General features: G+C 48.6%; 2 protein-coding genes and 1 long non-coding RNA gene across 3 annotated transcripts in view; 1 reads left to right on the top strand and 2 right to left on the bottom strand.

Moving 5' to 3' along the window:
* Positions 1-3,190: 3,190 nt before the first annotated feature.
* On the bottom strand, positions 3,191-6,836 carry LOC129782776 (glutaredoxin-1-like). The gene is made up of 2 exons (XM_055791480.1): positions 6,572-6,836; positions 3,191-3,306 (listed from the first exon to the last, which is right to left on the bottom strand). Exons 1-2 carry the CDS (start codon positions 6,764-6,766, stop codon positions 3,199-3,201), a joined length of 303 nt encoding a protein of 100 aa, XP_055647455.1. The 5' UTR covers positions 6,767-6,836; the 3' UTR covers positions 3,191-3,198.
* Positions 6,837-11,950: 5,114 nt separating this feature from the next.
* On the top strand, positions 11,951-16,260 carry LOC114012034 (uncharacterized). Its single transcript, XR_003554230.2, has 3 exons — positions 11,951-12,088; positions 13,773-13,887; positions 14,430-16,260. It is a non-coding gene; the product is annotated as an uncharacterized LOC114012034 (long non-coding RNA).
* RHOBTB3 (Rho related BTB domain containing 3) overlaps positions 12,082-18,021 on the bottom strand; it is a 29,256-nt gene continuing 23,316 nt past the window's right edge. The window contains exons 10-12 of the mRNA XM_027786070.2: positions 17,329-17,495; positions 16,365-16,461; positions 12,082-13,487 (exon numbers count right to left, since the gene is read on the bottom strand). Coding sequence (XP_027641871.2) covers positions 13,372-13,487; positions 16,365-16,461; positions 17,329-17,495 — 380 coding nt within the window. The 3' untranslated portion in view covers positions 12,082-13,371. The remainder of the gene's footprint in view (positions 13,488-16,364; positions 16,462-17,328; positions 17,496-18,021) is intronic.

Here is an 18,021-nt window from a genome sequence, read left to right as displayed (position 1 = left end):
TGCCATCTAATCCAAGCACAAAATCCACATCACAAAATGAATTTCAAGACCTAGCAAATGTTATAATTAGTTTTTCATCTTCCTGGAAAGAAGGTGAAGATCATGGCAAGTGCAGATCTATGTTTAGGTTAACCTGCCATGTTGGGGTACATTGCTGCGCATCTTTCTGACTAACAGTACAGCTTCAGGAAGTTGGCATCCCTCTTCTGTTCATCTCATTGACTGCTGTTTTCCCAGTGAGTTGATGGTTTGAGTAGCAGGTGAGGCTGGCAAATGTGTGCCTGTACACATGCACGCAGGTTTTGTTCATGTACACACACATTATATATATTGTATTATATATATTATATTATATATATATATTCATGGCACTTTAAATGTGCCATGAAGTAAGCTTTTAGCTTTCCCATTCCTTTCCAAGCATGGGAGAAAGCCTGTGCTTGCTCTCTTTCCCTCCTGATGAGGGTAAGGGAGACCAGCAACCCCAGCCAGCGTCACTGCGTCGCTGGGGAGTTGTATGGCAGGAGGAGGTTGCACAGCTCCTTTCCAGGCTGGTGGTGGTGGGGCAGCTCGTGCTGCTCACCCCAGCTGTACTGTGGGAGAGGGGGACCCTGCTCGAGGGTGGTTTTGTCAAGGATGGGGTGTCAAGGGGCTGTGCCGGCATGGTAACCCCAAAGCTGGGCTGGGCTCTTCCCCTTAGGCTTTGTCTGCCCAGCAAAGCCTAGATGTTAAACGGTTTATTAAAAATCAAAGACGTTTCAGGCTTTAAAAAAACAACAACCTGTGGAATCAGGTTGTAATTGAACTTAAAAAAAAAAGAACCACCAAAATAAAAAAAAAAAAAAACCAACCAAAAAACCAGAAACCCAAGGAAGAAAGGGAAAGAATATTTTTCTGTTAAAAAAAATTGGGGGGAAATAAAGTATGAGAGAACTAGAAGTAAGAATAATACCGGGGGTGTGTGTGGGGTGTGTGTGGGGGTGTGTGTGGTGGTGGTTATCCTTGGGTTTTTTTGCTTTCTCATCCAGTTGACACAGTCTTTAAACTTTTTTAGTGTTATTTTATTGTCAAGTATTTAGAGCAGCTCTTCACGCCGTTTGCCTTGGGAGCAGCTGTGCTGTGCCTTTCCCGTAAATCCATTTCCTGACACAGCACTATTTACTTTAGGTCTGAACCCTGCCTGTGCTGCCTCGGAGGGGTTCTGCAGCCAGCAACCTCTTCAGCTGGCTGCTTGGCTCCAGCATTTTCTGTCCCCAACAGCTCTTCCCTCAGTGTGATTACAGGGGAAAATGAAAAACCTGTATTGTTTCCTGGCAGCAGCTGCCTTGTAATGAAATCTTTGCTGAAAAAGTGCTGCCAGGGCAAAGCATCATGACCTGGCCATGAGACATCAGCCAAAAGCTTGTGGGTCATGAGAGCAGCGGGTGCGTGCACGGGCTGCGGGAGCTGCACTGCAGCAGACGGGCGTTACAGCAGTCTGTGCGTGCCACAGACTCAGACCATCGGAATTACATTAGTTACAGGACATGGAAAACATCAAGAACTTTCAGATGGTCACTTGGGAGAGACAGTGAGGAAAAAGACCATGGGGAGAAAAGAGACATTCAGGATGAGTGCATGAATGGGTCTGTACGAAAAAGAAACACAACAGTGAGTGCAGTCGCTTAGAGCAAGCCTATTTTATTGGGCTGAATCAGATCATGTTCTCGACTATGTTCCAGAGCTACAGAAAGGTTGAAGGGATTTTAACGTGTTGAAGCACTGACTGATGAAAGGAAATGGAGCTGCATTCACCAGAAAGGTGCGTTTGGTCCCGCAGAAGGAAGTTGGCAAGAATTTGCAGCGAGAGGCGTGCATGTTGACATGAGGAGGCCGCAGCTCGTGGCTATCTTTCTCCTGGAAGCAAAAACAGCAGACGTGAAGAGTAGAGACCAGCGCTCATAGGAACTATTCAATTAATACCATACCATTCCAGAACAGGCTTGGGAGACCTTTTAAATGGTGCTTTAACATCGGTATCCATACTTCTATGTTTCACCTGCATACAGATAGCCATGTGTGCCTGTACACATGCACGCAGGTTTTGTTCATGTACACACACATTATATATATTACACACCTTGTAAGTCCAGCCGTCTTTGCTAACATCATCTTACCAAACTAGTAAGTTTGATGCAGTGTGGAAAACATATTGAGCCACCTGAGTGCTTGTGTGTTTGACTCGAGCTGCTGTCTCAGTTCCAAGCTCCTTACTGCGTAGCACCCACAGCGGTTCCCTCTGCGTGCTCACACCCACAAACACACCCGTGTCTGTGTGTACGCTTAGCTGCACCTGAGCTTCTGAGGAAGTGGAATATAAGCTTACAGCAATGTTCTCCGTGCTACAGTGGGCTGCTGAAGGCACATTTGGTGAGTGAAAGCAAGGGACCCCAGTGTGTATCTGTCTCTCTCTGCGTGCTGTAGAGGAGCAGCCAGGAATTCTCTTCCTGCACAGGGAGTAACGCAGCCTGCGCATTTACAGGTACTTGGCTGTCACCCTGAGCACGAGCCGTTTCCTTTGCCATGTTCCTAAAAGCTCACTGGCAGCCCACTCCCACCCGTGCCCCGCACAAGCACAGTGGTGGCACGCATCACAAACAGCTGAGTGTCCCTAAACCACTGGCTGTATTAGGACCCACCGTCCACCTCCTTTCTGCAGGGCTCACTATGGTGGTGCCATGATGTGCCCGAGGCTTGTTGCCCTTCTTCTGCCAGGCAAGAGGGCAGACCTCTGCTTTGGGCCTGGCAAGCTCGTTCCTGGGGCTTTCTGGTACAGGGCGAGGAGAGATTTCAGATTAAACTCTTAGGGGTCCTCACGTTCCGCAATGCCTGTCAAACACGTGAAAGGAGCAGACCTGTGACGAGACACCGGCACTTCTGGATATCGTGTGGTTCAGATGGTGCGAGGTCTCCTCCCCTCACCGGCAGGAGCTCACAGAGCCAAGGTCACGTGTGTCTGTCGGGGCTCGCTTGAGCCATTAGTCAACGGCCGGAATGGCTTCACAATGAATTTTTTCATGGCAAGTTTGCAAATTACTCCTACTGGCACACAACACCCCTCTGTCAAGTCATGCTTCACTCTTAGAAATACTCCAGTTTCTCTATAGGAGTGAAAAATCATTGCTGCTGGCCAGAGACCTCCCCGGACTTACCCTCCAGCTACATCAGGATGCCCATCTGCTGCAGCGCGGTGGGGAGCTGGCACTCCATGTTCTGCAGGTCGCTCAGCCCTCCGAGGCAGTGTCTCCCGAGGAACACGTGAGGGCCCTGGCAGAGAACAAGCCGCGGGCTGATCAGCGGGGCTGGGGCGCTGGAGGCAAAGGGGGGGCAGGGGGCTTGTGCGGCGAGCAGGCTTTGCACCGGGGGGACCGCGACTCGCACGCTCCTCTTCTCACCCCCAGCGCCCCGTCTGCCTGAAGATCTGCTGCTAGGAAGGCAGGGTGGGGGCACACGTGCACCTGAGAGAGCTGCAGGAGGAAAAATCCTCGCTCCAGGATAGCGCAGGGTGTGCTCCAAACACACAATCCCAGAGCAGCGAGCGAGCAGCCCCGAGTGCCGAGACCTGCGGCGGGTACTGGCCGTGCCTGTGCCCACGGCAGGTTCTGCAAGTGCCGAGGAGTCCCACCGCCCTCCAGAGCACCCCCCAGGCACATGGGGCTGCTGGTGGGATGTGCTGCCGGTTGGGATGCGCTGCTGGGTGGGCTGTGCTGCTGGGTGGGACGCGATGCTGGGTGGGATGTGCTGCCGGGTGGGATGCGCTGCTGGGTGGGATGTGCTGCTGGGTGGGATGCACTGCCGGGTGGGATGCGCTGCTGGGTGGGATGTGCTGCTGGTGGGATGTGCTGCTGGGTGGGATGCACTGCCGGGTGGGATGCGCTGCTGGGTGGGATGCGCAGCCGGGTGGGATGCACTGCCGGGTGGGATGCGCTGCTGGGTGGGATGTGCTGCCGGGTGGGATGCGCTGCCGGGTGGGATGCGCTGCTGGGTGGGACGTGCTGCCGGGTGGGACGCGCTGCTGGGTGGGACGCGCTGCTGGGTGGGATGTGCTGCCAGGTGGGATGTGCTGCTGGGTGGGATGCGCTGCCGGGTGGGATGCTTTGCTGGGTGGGATGCTCTGCTGGGTGGGATGCTCTGCTGGGTGGGATGCACTACTGAGTGGGATGTTCTGCTGGGTAGATTTGCTGCTGGCTGTCTGATGGCCACCATTGCTGTCAAAGTCAGTGGGCACAGCACATGTGCCTTTCCAGCACAAGCTTTTCTCCACGTAGCCCTTTCTCTGGCCTTCTGTCTCCCTCCTGCTCCACAGCCCTGACTGACATGTGTTTTCCTGCCTACGATGGTCCCTTTCCCTGCCCATCTCACATCGTCGCCTGGGTGCAAGATGAGCGGCAATCAGTGCTGAGAGCCATTTAAAAAACGCCAAAACACAGGAGAAAAAAACCCTCTCCCAAAGACCAGGAGCAACTTCTGACCCTCAGCATTTGAGGCTTCCTCAAGACAGGCCTGTGCCACTCTCCACAGGGGGAAGTGAGAATCACTGTCGAGCTGGGAGCAAGCAGCCCAAGCTAAAGCCAGGGAAGATAAAATGAATGCAGCAGAGGCAGAAGTGAAATTACTGAGATGGTTTCAGCTCAAGGAGTTAAGGCTGAGGCTGTGGGAAGAGCAGGCCTAAAATACTAAGGGGAAAAGCGAGCAGCGTGAAGACGGCAGCTGGGCCAGCCCTCTGCCCTGCTCCTGCGCAGCCACGGTCAGGTCGGGCTCTGGGAGCACGGCAGCCAGACCTGAGTAGGGACCCCTGCCCCAGGAGCTGCCCACTGCCCTCCCTGGAGCCCTGCGAGCGCGCAGCAGTGCCCGTCATGGGCTCCCGTCACTGGCACGACACGTACCCTGCCCGCGGGCGGGCTGGCGATGGCAGCCCAGGGCACACCAGCAGCACTTGCGTTACCCTCCCCCTTTCTCTGGTGGCACGTGGGATGTGTGAGGAGCAGCCTGGGATGTGAATGGGATCACCAAGTTCAGGCTGGACGGGTGTCTAAGCAACCTGACCTTGCTCAGGTGTCCCTGCTCAGTGCAGGGGGTCAAGCTGGTCAGCCGCGGGAACACAAACCATCTGGTGATCCTGTAGTCACCACGCCAGAAGCCGTAATGACCTTGCCCACCTCCCCTGCACCAGCCACAACTGGGCTGTGGGGCTGGGTGCAGCCCCCTTCAGAGGGCCTGGCCCATGGTGGACCAGCAAAGGCTCCTCGTTGCCTCCCCTCTGGCCGTGCAGGATCTGTTCTGGGCTGTCTCTTCGCAGCGGGGATGGATCCATGCATGCCAGGTGCTGCCCTCCCCGTGTTCCCACACCGAGGGGAATAAGGTCCTCGCTGCCACCCTCGGAGGCTGAAATGGAGCCAGCAGGGTCAGCCACCAGCCAGGCAAGTGCTTGGCGCTCAGAGCAAGGGCTTTAGAGGAGATGCGTGCAGCAGCATCACTTTGCCACCACCTGCACGGGCCAAGCACAGGGACACTGTCTATCAGGGCCAGTCAGCAGCCCCCTGCTGTGCCGAAAGCAGAAGCAACTGCCTGGATTTTCCCTGGGCCGAGTCCAGCAACACATCTGAGCGTGCAGCCAGCACAGGAGAAATCCCCCCGAAACCCGGGCGGCAAGAAGAGCGGGTCCTCTGCGTCTGCCCTCTGCCTCCCTGCAGGGAACCTGCTGGAGCTGGACTTTGGTATCACGAAGTTAGAGCAGGGAGGGAAAACAAAAAGCACATTCCTTACCTGTAAGGAGGGCTGAAGGGTGAACTGCCTGCCAAAGAAGTTACCTCCTGAAGGTCAGGCACAAAACCTCCCTCCCCAAGACAGACCAAATTATTTCATTAAGATTCAAAAGGAACAGCTGCTAGATTTTGTAAGCGTGGCACCTGCCTTACAGCTGGCTGCCAGGATGCAGTTTGAAATGCTTTTTCTGCCTCGTGCCAGAGGGCAAAGTCCAAATTCAGGCAACTCACAGCTCTGTGTTCATGGTCCTCTGCAAATCCATGCTGCCTCAGGCAGCATCACAGCAAGATCTTTGAAGGACCCTCAGAGCAGACACTTGGCAACAAGCAAGTACCCCTCTCCACCAGCCCTTCTTTCACCTTCAGGACCACAGGCCAAGCCTTAGCATCAGGCTTCTCCCATGCTGCCATGCACTACAACCCCAAAGGGGCTGGGAGGAGATGTACCGTGTCCCGGGAAGTGCTGCAGCCCCAGGAGCAGCTGGCAGTGAGCAAAGCTCTGTACCCCACGTCCCCACGATGGGAAGCAGCCTGCATGCCTCAGGGCGCAGCCAGGTCCCTGTGGTGGCTGCGGCCATGGGAAAAGCGGAGTCACCAAAACAAGGAGAGTTTTTACAAATGAGAAAGGGGTGTGCTTCTCCCAGAGATCTGGCACAGAAAGGAGCAGGGAAAGAGACCTCGCTTTGGCCGCTGCAACAGCTGGCCAGGTTATGGGGCAGCTGGGGCAACGGATCGGCACATTCTGAAACACAACTGCGAGCACTTACGTTTCTTTGTCCTGTTATTTTCTGCAAGTAGTCCTGGACATCTGTCAACCCAGTGATATCAAACTCTTGCAGGCCTCCAGGAGCGATGTTGTATTTCTTCAACATCTCAATGGCATTTCTGCAGTAAGGGCAGCCTGCCTTGGTGAACAGAGTCACACTGTTATCCTTGAGTTTGCTGTTCACAAACCTATCCATGACGTTGTTTCAAGACGAGCAGGAGTGCTGCCCCTCCCCAGTGAGTTCACAGGCACATGGGACAGCGGCAATCTCAGTCCAAGCCATTTATGAGCTGCACAGTGCCTTCCTCCCTGGAAACTCCTCCCCAGGACGATGTAATCTCTTCACCCGTCCCAGCTTTTTAAAGCAGCAATACTTCCACTTTCTGCCCGTTTTCACAGAAAATCCCAACTGCTGAACAGTAGAACAGCCGGAGGACACGCAGCTGTTGGGTGTTATTTCAATGCACACGCTGTGGTACAAGGGCTGCGGGAGCTGCTCGTGACCTGATGCTCTGGTTGAGGCTGAATTCCTGCCGCTGCCTCTCCCCCCTCACGCAGGTTTGGTTATGCCTGCTCTGCCGCTCACCTCACCTGCTGCAGGATGCTAAACCGCTTGGGGGGGACAGCACAGGCATCAGGAAACCTGCATCCATCCTTTCACCGTACAGTCTTCCCACCCGAGAAGTGAGGGGGAAAAAATACCGGTTTGTGTGTACGTATTGCTACCTGCAGACCTTCTGTAATGGGTGGGATTCCCTGCCTACAGGCTCCAAAAGTGCCTACAGGGCTTGTCAGCCCTGCTTCGGTTCCCAAATGGCCTGTGTTTTACCCCAGACATGAACAAGGAGCTAAAAGCGTTCAAAGAACCAGTTCTGCAACTGAAAACAAGTCCAGATCTGTCACTTTATCAGACCTCTGCTGAAAATCTGTTTAGGGAAAACATTAATGGAATCAAGAAGATCCAACACACATATTGTATGAGGCAACTAAGTACAATTTTGTCACCTTGGCAGAGGGAAAAACCTTAAGACTGTGGTCCTTTATAGGTTTACCGCTGTACAAGACACAGATGGGTAGCCAGCCTGCAGGGCTTGGTCACAGCACTGCTTGAGGACAGGGGTGGTAAAGAGCCCTGCGCAGCACATCGTGCACCGCTGGGCAGGTGCAGTCTAATATTTGCTCAGCTTTTGCTAAACCGCTCAGCCCTGCTCCACATTCTTTTGAACTAATTTGGGTTAATGTACCCCAATAGAGAGTCTCCCGAGGAACACGTGAGGGCCCTGGCAGAGAACAAGCCGCGGGCTGATCAGCGGGGCTGGGGCGCTGGAGGCAAAGGGGGGGCAGGGGGCTTGTGCGGCGAGCAGGCTTTGCACCGGGGGGACCGCGACTCGCACGCTCCTCTTCTCACCCCCAGCGCCCCGTCTGCCTGAAGATCTGCTGCTAGGAAGGCAGGGTGGGGGCACACGTGCACCTGAGAGAGCTGCAGGAGGAAAAATCCTCGCTCCAGGATAGCGCAGGGTGTGCTCCAAACACACAATCCCAGAGCAGCGAGCGAGCAGCCCCGAGTGCCGAGACCTGCGGCGGGTACTGGCCGTGCCTGTGCCCACGGCAGGTTCTGCAAGTGCCGAGGAGTCCCACCGCCCTCCAGAGCACCCCCCAGGCACGTGGGGCTGCTGGTGGGATGTGCTGCTGGGTGGGACGCGCTGCCGGGTGGGCTGTGCTGCCGGGTGGGACGCGATGCTGGGTGGGATGCGCTGCCGGGTGGGATGCGCTGCCGGGTGGGATGTGCTGCTGGGTGGGATGCACTGCCGGGTGGGATGCGCTGCTGGGTGGGATGTGCTGCTGGTGGGATGTGCTGCTGGGTGGGACGCGATGCTGGGTGGGATGCGCTGCCGGGTGGGATGCGCTGCTGGGTGGGATGCGCTGCTGGGTGGGATGCTTTGCTAGGTGGGATGCTCTGCTGGCTGGGATGTGCTGCCTGGTGGGATGCACTGCCGGGTGGGATGTGCTGCCGGGTGGGATGCACTGCTGGGTGGGATGCTTTGCTGGGTGGATATGCTACTGAGTGGGATGTGCTGCTGGGTGGGATGTGCTGCCGGCCACCTGGTAGCCACCGCTGTTGTCAGAGTCCCTTGGCACAGGACATGTGCATTTCTGGCCAAGCCCTTCTCCATGTAGCCCTTTCTCTGGCCTTTTGACCTCCTCCTGCCCCACAGCCCTGACCAACGGGTGTTTTCCTGCTAGGAAGCTTCCTTTCCACATGTCTAGCCCTTTCTTTCACTTCCCCCTTTGGGCATTGACTGAATTCCTCTCTCTGCAATGGCAGGTTCAGACCCTGCAATAGTACAGCAAATGGTGCCAGAAGGGGAAAAGTGCAGACCGAAATTTAAAAATAAAACCCAAAAGGAAACAGTCATGCCCTCTTCCATCCCTCCAGTGCTGGGAATTGCCTTCTCCTCTCCCTAAGTGACCTCTCTCGCTGGCAAACCTCACGCCGCTCCTCTTCAGCCTAGACGTGGGCTTCCACTTTCCCTTCCCACTAATCCAACCAGTTCCCTCCTGCTGGGAAACGCGGTTCTGCTTTCCCTGTGCTGCTGCACTGACAAAGCTGGCCGCCCCCTCCCTCCCTCCCAAATCCCCCCACTGCCGGGCAAACCCTTGTGCTGCCGGGATGCTGCTTGCAGTTCTCAGCACCTCTGCCTGGTCCCACGGACGCTCAGCTGTGGGGCTCTGCAGCTCCCCGAGCCCCGCAGGGACGGCCCCAGCCCCCCGCAGCACCTGGCAGAGCTCAGAGGTGGCACGGCGGGTCGGGGCTGGGGAAGGCGTCACTGGGTGACCAACGCTTCCCAAAGGGCTGCAGCCGCAGGGGCCGTGGGAAGAATCGTACAAGGTGTTTATTGGCAGCTGGTGCGGAGAAAGGGTCTGGGGGTGCTCCGGCAGCTCCGGCTGAGCCTCAGGGTGCTTGGGCATGGGGTGCTCCCCCCAGCAGCTGGGCAGTGCGCCTGGTGGGCACCTGGGATGTGCAAGGATCAACCTGGGATGTGAATGGGATCACCAAGATGACCTTTATAAAGCTCTCTTCCAACTAAAAATATGATTTTATAATTCTAATAAATTGCCAAAAATAATTTCAGCCTGATTCTCCAATCCTCTAATGCCCATACGTAAATAATCACATGAGTGACTAGAGAAAATTTTTTATTTTGTAACAAAATTTTACATGTTCAATCACAAAAAGTTATAGATTTATTCAGGGTGTATTAAAGAAAAATACACAGGAGGTTCAGCACATGCCTTGTAAAATCACTTTTCTTCCTTCTAAGATTTTCATTTTAAATCAAATACTCAAGACCTAAAGGATGATAGCAGATTTTTTTTAACTATGGTATGGAAAGCATTATTAGTCCAGAAAGCTTTCTTTATTAGTCTCTATATAATAGTTGGTTCTAGCTTGGGAGAAGCATACACATATATCAGTACAGACAGAATTATACAGTGCAATCCATTATTCATATAATTGTCTACTAAAAGTGGATTTTGAGAGTTAGCTCTAATGAAGCACTTGGGAGTCAAAACCCCACTTAAACCAAGGTCTGAAACTGAAATCCCAAAAGGCACTGACCTGACTAAGGGCACTCAAATTCACCACCAGCTTCCTTCTTTGATCTCAGTGCTGCTGATGCCTTGGGAGATCAGGAGATGCTGGGACCAGTGTAAGCCTTCCTCCTCAGACATTTTACTTTTCTCAAAATCTCTTGCTTAAATAACTTTTTTTCTCCAGCTGTTCTTGATTTCAACTTTATACCACAGTATAAAGTTCAGCAGTGGGTGGGGTGGGGTGGGGGTGGGTGGCATAGCATAGAAATTTTACTTTATACCACACAAAGATATTCATGAATACCAAACTCGGTACTGCCCAAATTCTTGACTATCCATGATGGATATGATCCCAAAGCCTCCACTAAAAAACATTACCAAAAGCAACCCACCAAGCATCGTGACCTACTTTCATTCACGTTTCTGAATGCTGAAGTATCAATTTTTTAAAATAGCTTTAAGATAAAGACATTTCTACAGAAAATCATCATACAAAATAAAAATAAGAATTTATAATAAGGATTCTTCAAAGAATTTGAATTTATCAGATGGTCTTTGTCTGCAAGGACAGCACATCTGCACCTGATCCAGGCAGCACTATGGGGATACTCAGTGAAATGGAAAGATGCTTTAATGTCTGAATAGTAGTATGGATTAATCTGTGGACAAACAATCAATGTTTTTACACTGCCTGGCTTCTCGGTATAAAACCTGTGGTTACCACTAACTAAAATACGTAATAGCAAAATATTTCTCTTAGTTGGATACAAAGTGTTTCTATTTTCATTAAGCCTATTTTTAAATGCCTATAAAAGACCTGCAGAAAGTTAAAAATAGCATTTTGTTATTGGTTATCTATACTTTAATTATTGGCAACAGACTAAATTCTAGCAAAAAAACTGAGAAAGCTTTCAAAGTTTTAAAATTTCAGGACTACATGCAATGCAGACAAACATTCACACAAGTTTGTAATTCATACTTTTGATAACTGAGCTGGCTGCTGGTAGAAGCACATGCTGCGACCGAGGATGCTGTCAGATGTCCAGGCAAGCTGTACTTCAGCTGTATGCTCATTTTTGTTCATGACTTTATGCCTCAAAAAACTGTAAGATTTATTTGTATCTAACCAGTTAACTTATAGTTAAAATTTTTAATTTCTACTATAAAGATAGGAAATTACCTTTTTTCACCTTTAATTTCCATACACATTACTTTCCTATTCATTTTTTTCTTTAACATTTTCAGTTTTCTTTAGTGATCTTGAAAAAGCAACATAATGTTCTATATGTCAGACTCCTTATATACGAGATGCAGGTAAGTATATCTCATCTTTTAAAGAACTTTAGGAACTTCAGGTGAAAAGTAAAAAAAAAAGAATCATCATTCTCACATAAAACAAACCTTCAAAATTTTGAGCCTGCAGCAGCCAGCTGAGTCACACGCTGGTTTGGTTGCTGTGGTTTTTTGGTTGTTTTGTGTGTGTGTGTGTGTGTCCCTGTCCAAAAACAGGAAAGGAAATACACTCTCAACCTCTGCAAAATACCACCAGAAAAAAAAAAAATCCCTATGACTCTAGTATTGAATTTGAAAATAGCAATTTGCCTATAAAGCTGTACTGAAATATAAAAGCCATTATTCTAAGCAAAAAACTATTCTGCTCCAGCAATTTGCTGTTCCACCTTGATCTCACAGCTGCAGTTTTCAGGTACATTTGAGATGGTCTGCTGTGGAGACTGGGGAAACACTACATCTTTTTCACTGCCTTTTCTTTGTCCTTTTAGGCTCAGACTACGTACAATAATTAAAGGCAGCTGGCAAAGCACAATCGAAAGTACAAGAATGATAATGAAGCATTTAGTTCCTTGACAAGATACCACTTGCAGAAAAGTACCTGTGCTCAGACAGATATCCTTACGTAAAGGTTGGGTTCATTTTGTCATTAATGTTACTACATACATGTAAATTCATAAATCAACATGAGTGATTTAGGTCAAGAAAATTCTCAATAGCATCTGCAAGGGTCATCCTAGTCATAGTATTTGGGATTTCTCTGTTATATCTGGGAAATAACCCACACAGCCAGGAGAGATGATCAGGTTTGTCTCACATGGTGTAGGTTATGAGCACATGATGATAACTGAGTTTAAACTGAGTCCCCACCGGGGAGGGTCGAGCTCAGAGGCCCGCCACAAAACCTGCCATTTGTCATATGGCTGGCTCAAGGGTCACCCCCACACACAACCAGCACATCTAACATGTCAGCTACCAGTGGAGACCCAGGATTATAAAGCCCACTTTTCACAGAAAAGTCACTAGTGCCAGCCACCTTTCTCCCACAAAACTGATGAAAAGCTGTCAGCCCTCTTCCCTTTCCTTCCAGCCCCTAGTAGTACCATATGGATATGCTTCCAGTGGGCTTAGTTCTCCCTGACATTTTTTCTCATGGGGAAAAATTCAATAGGATCACACTAGCAAAGGTGTTCTACAGATTATTAAAACAGACTTTCATCTCCTATATATACTGGGAGGAAAAATTATTTCCATTTTTAAATATTTGGTAGGCACTAGAGAATACAGTGATGCACAGGCATTCCTCTGGAATTAGAGTATCTACTCATATGACTCTAAGAGTCTCAATAAAAGGAACTACAGACCCACCTTAAAGTGGAAAATGAATAGTAACTAAAATCCTTAGTAAGCCTACCCTTTATTTTGCAAACCAACAGATGCTGCAGTGAACGTTTGCATTCTAAACTATTTGAAGAACTTACAGGTTGGCTTCTCAGCTTCCCTGTACTGCCACTGTGCTCCTATCGTACACAGATCTACAAAAAAAATCTGTTTTCAACAGATGCCATTTTAACAGCCAAAAATAACTGTGAAAAGCAATAAAATAACCAATAAAGAAATCAGAAGCAGGAACAGATGACAGTCATGACACTGTCCTGTACTACATTTAATCCCCATCAGTGTGAAGTCCTTGTGCTTGAAATAAATCTTCATTATATATTTCTCAATGCTTTAAGGAAAAAAGTAGAGTCATTTATTATTAAAGCAAGGAACATTACTAAGTGCACTACAGTATGGCATACAGTGTTCCAGAGATCAGTGTCTGGTTTTGCTCTTGACATGATTTTTATACTCTGTGTAATTCCCAGTCTGAGACTTGGCAGTCGAGATGTGCTTCGTGTATGTCCAGTCTTCTCACATTACTGTGCAATGGCATTTCTGAGAGTGGACATAGTTCCTATAATCAGCAAGCTGCTTCAGGTACAAATTGGAAGGCCATCTGTGCATCTCTACAAAATTGCGTTCCTCCACTAAAAAAAGCAGCAAAGGAATTAGATGTAATATCCAAACATAGAGCACAAGTGCACAGCCTGCAAAAACTCTTTTAGGATAGGTTAAGAAACATTAAAGATATAAACACAACTAGTAAAATGAAGACAAGTACTGTCCATTTTGCCTAGATCTTATTACAGCACAGACATAAATTACCACGACGCTCCCAGGCTATTAAATTAGCAGTAAGTTACATAATAAAATAAATAGTCATTAAAGAGAGCAGAGAGATTACCCTAAAGATGAATATTCTTTATCCTTAGAAGATAACCAGATGTGGTAATCAGCCATGAGGATTTTTCTATGCTGCAACACTATGAAGGAGGGTATCTCAATCCCTATGCCAGTAGTTTGTTCAAGATCATTACAAAAAGCAAGGTAAGGAAAGCAACTAAGAAATCAGCAAGATTTTATCTTTTATTGTATTTGGGTTTTGTCACTGGCAAAATCACGTAACAGGGGTTTTCTGCCGTATTATTCAGATGAATTCCCACTGCCTTTGCAGAAATATGCATTTTCAATCCCCTCCCCCAGATTTTCCCAGGGCAGCCTGCAGCAGTGATTGCCCTTTAGGGCTCATCCAAGCCAGACAGAGACCAATGCACAGCAGAGAGACCAGCAGCGTGGGGACAGCTGAGGTCAGGGCGATTGCATTGATGATGGGCAGCAGGCAGTGCCTTCCTCCTTGCCCTGTGCAAAACACAGGGCTGCTTCTGAAGATTTCAACTGTCGGAAAGCCTAGGCTGCCTCTGCTTCCCACTGAGCCTGGAGGTGATGCTGTGACATGGTGTCCTGAGTAAATAGTTTCAACTACAGGTAACTGCTGCTGTCTGGGAAGTGTCATCCCATCCGCACGTGCCCAGAATGCCTGCACCCCATCCGCCCGTAGTTACTTATGCACTCCTGTTTCTTTCCTCCAGCTGTCTCTGTGCAAGTTTGATGCAGCAGAGCATGTCAACCCCCCCGTGAACCTTGTGGAAGGGACTCAGAGGAAGGAGAAAAGCAAAGGACAGGCTGCTGTGCGTGTGGACACCAAATCTCAAAGGCTACCACTCAATTGGCGTAGTACCCTTTTCCTCTGAGTCAACCCACATCTGCCTGGCTTCAAAACGTCCTGCCCGGTATCAGCCACCCACTGGAGACTTCAGAAATCTCATCCCACAGCCAACAACAGTATTGGTCTGCATCAGCCCTGGCTGCTCCACGAAAGGTGGAAGCATGCAGGAAAAGCCCAGGTGATGGCAGAGCAAACATTTGGTGTGGTGACACTGTACAGCTCATCCCTGAGGTACTCGGGCTCTGGCAGAGCACATGCTAACAGTTGCTGATGAGTGATGCTTATTAGAAGCATCACCTTCACCAGGTGATGCTTACCAGAAGCATCACTGCGTAAGTTTCACGACAGGCTCATACACAGCCTGATATCCATCAGGATAACTGCAACATGAGGACAGAAGCGCTATCATTGGTACGTTCCGCAGCAGAAAAAAAGATACTAATAAGCGATATTGGCAAATTGATATCCCACCAGTGAACTGGAAAATGGGTAAGTAAATGTGCCTAGATTGAGCCCTGCAGTGACCCTAAGTCAGAAGGGTCCCTGTGCTCTTCTGCATCACCCAGGGGAAGCCAGAGGCAGCTCCCACCTTCACCAAACACAGAGGACAACCTGATTCCTTCAGGTTCAGGGTGGTTAAAACTGAAGCCCTGTAGTGAGGAAGACACCACGCCCTGTCACCTGAACCAGCAGGAAGCGAAGCCAAGCAAGCCCACTGTGGACCAAACCCACCAGTGGGTGACACCTGTCAGTACAGATATGCATAGCAGATCTGGCTACACAACATGGACATTCAGAAGATGCGCAGATGCACCACTGGAAGACAAATTCCAGGTCCCAACAAAGCCGGGACGACCTAGCTCTCCTTCCTTTGTTCATAATGATTACAAAGTCTTCCACCATCACACATCCATACAGGCACCTTGCAAATGAGGAAAGCAGTCGTTTAATGTGCTTTGGACCAAACATCTCACTGATGAGAAAAATCCCCTTCTGGAATACACTGGCCCCATACCAATGATCTGAATACAAACCACAGGTCAAAGAGATGCACCCACCAAGATCATATCACAGAACCACAGAATCACAGGATGGTTTGGGTTGGAAGGAACCTTAAAGGGCACCTAGTTCCCACCCCCCCTGCCATGGGTAGGGACACCTTCCGCTAGCCCAGGTCGCTCCAAGCCCCATCCAGCCTGGCCTTGAGCACTGCTGGAGCAGAGGCACCTTCATCAGGGTGATGAAAAATCCTGTAGGCAATGAGCAAAACTTTTTAGGGTTACATATCAGGAAACCAAATACCAGTTCCCTGGAAGAACCTGGTTTTATTTATTTGAGTGGACATTAGTTACTTGATTTCATGAGACCTGCTGGAGAAAACTGTAAGAATCCTATTTTCTTCAAAGAAAATCCCAACCCTTAACATGCAGGTATTGAAAGTGACTTATCACTTTGATTCAAATGTACGAACTACACAAAATTACGTACATAAGGTAGAGGGGTTGACATATGATGACCAGTCCCAGTTGATGCAGTTATCGGTGGGAACCTGGACATCAGTTCAGAAACCAAAAGACAGGGGGATGTGGTTGCTGGCTGTGCTGCTCTTCACGTGTCACAGGGTCCCACGGCAGAGCGGTGAGCCATCCAGCTCCAACAGACTCCCAACTGGACCAGACTGCATCTCCTAAAAGTCCTAATCACCTTCTCATGTTGAAGTACTTTTGTCCCGTACATTGCTTCTGATCTAAGCAAAACTGGAAAACATCTCTTGTTTTAAAATTAATTGATAAATTACCTGAGAGATCTTGAAATTCAGGCTTCTGACTGAAGATGAGGTAGTTAGTGGCAATAAAATGAAGAAGCCAAGTTGAAAGGCAATCAGAATTGTGAAACTGCAAGAAGAAAGGAAACACAAGCAACACTTAATGCCACAATGTCTAAAACACAACCATGCTTCGCTTGTCAAAATATGTCAGATTTCCACTGTCAACACAGCAGTTTAATAAATTAAGTTTTGACTGTAGGAGATAACAAAGGAAGAGTCATTGATGGAAATAAGCAAACAGATGGAGACCCAGTAACAAATGGTACAGCTCCCTCCCCCAGAGGTGTGACCTGACCCCTAACTCCTTTGTTCATGAATCTTGGAAATTTTTGTCTTCTGCACAGAAACAGAACTTCAGAAAAAGGAAGGCAGGGAGTGCATCATGTTGGTTTTGTGGTCTCCTCTTTCTCCACAAAATCGTGTTTGTTTAAGACAATATCCTGCCTGAGACTTGTAAAAATTCAGGTTTTATTCTTCTCTTCTGTTTTTCCAAATCAGCCTTTACTGTCTCTCTTTCTTTAGCCCCTACACTTCTCTTTTTATGCTTTTCATGCATTTCACTCAACATTCCATCAGGTTAGATCGCCTTTGCGACTTGCTTATCATGCAGGTCTCTTTCTGATTAAAAGAGGAAGTAATGTACCTTCACTTGCCCCAAACACATCTTTTCTGGTTGAAGCTGCAGTTAAGCTGAATTACTGCAATGTGTCTTCAATGAAGGAAATGGTATAGAATATGGTACAACTGCACATTCTGCAATAAAAGGCTGAAGGCCTTTTTTTGGCCAGCCTTGTGCCACCAGCTATCCAACAGATTGTACATCAATGTTTCTCATTGGGAATGGAAAATATTGAGATCTTACAAATCTTAACAATTAAACAACCATCACTAACTAAAGTCAACACATATATTCTTTGATATGCACAACACATACCTTAGCTTTTTTGAGCAAGCTGACAATACTGAGACTCGTGGATGCCAGTTCCCTGCTAGGCATGCTCTGAAGCTGTGTGATAATGTAAAGCTCACAGATGTGCTGGAGTCTCACCACTTGGTACATCTCTGCACAGATCAGGAGAGACATTGCTTGGAGAATGCTGGCTGAAAAGCAAGAAAACATAAGTTACATGTATTTTACCTTTTTGACAAGATGATCAAAGCCACTTTTCACCAAGTCTTCTTTTACACACCCAACAATGAGCACAAAATTGAAAAGAAGTTGATCACCTTCTTTTATTTTTCATTATTATTAATATGTTTGCTGTATCACTCTCTTTTTCCAGATAAAGTATTTAATTAGCAGGAAAAGGGTAGTTAGTACTTTCTAGAAGGTAGATGTAATAAACTGTTGTCAACATCCTGTATCCTGAAGACGCTGAGTCAAGTGCTGCTGGTCTATTTAGAGTAAGTGATGATTAATAAGAGGATTTAGCTTTCTAACTTCTCCTTCAAAAAAGAACTTCTGTGATACATGTACAAGAAAATACAGTTAAAAGGCCAAAAACAAAACAGAGCAACTGTATGTTTAAAAAAACGTAGTACGGTGGTTGCATATTTAAACTGATGGACAAGGAAATGTTAGATGGGCTGAAAAGAGAAACATGCAGAAAATCTAGGAATAAGGTAG

This window comes from Falco peregrinus, chromosome Z (genome assembly GCF_023634155.1).
Source record: "Falco peregrinus isolate bFalPer1 chromosome Z, bFalPer1.pri, whole genome shotgun sequence".
NCBI classification, from domain to species: Eukaryota; Metazoa; Chordata; class Aves; order Falconiformes; family Falconidae; genus Falco; species Falco peregrinus.
Note: the sequence above shows the minus strand (reverse complement) of the source record. Positions and strands in the feature narration are given on the sequence as shown.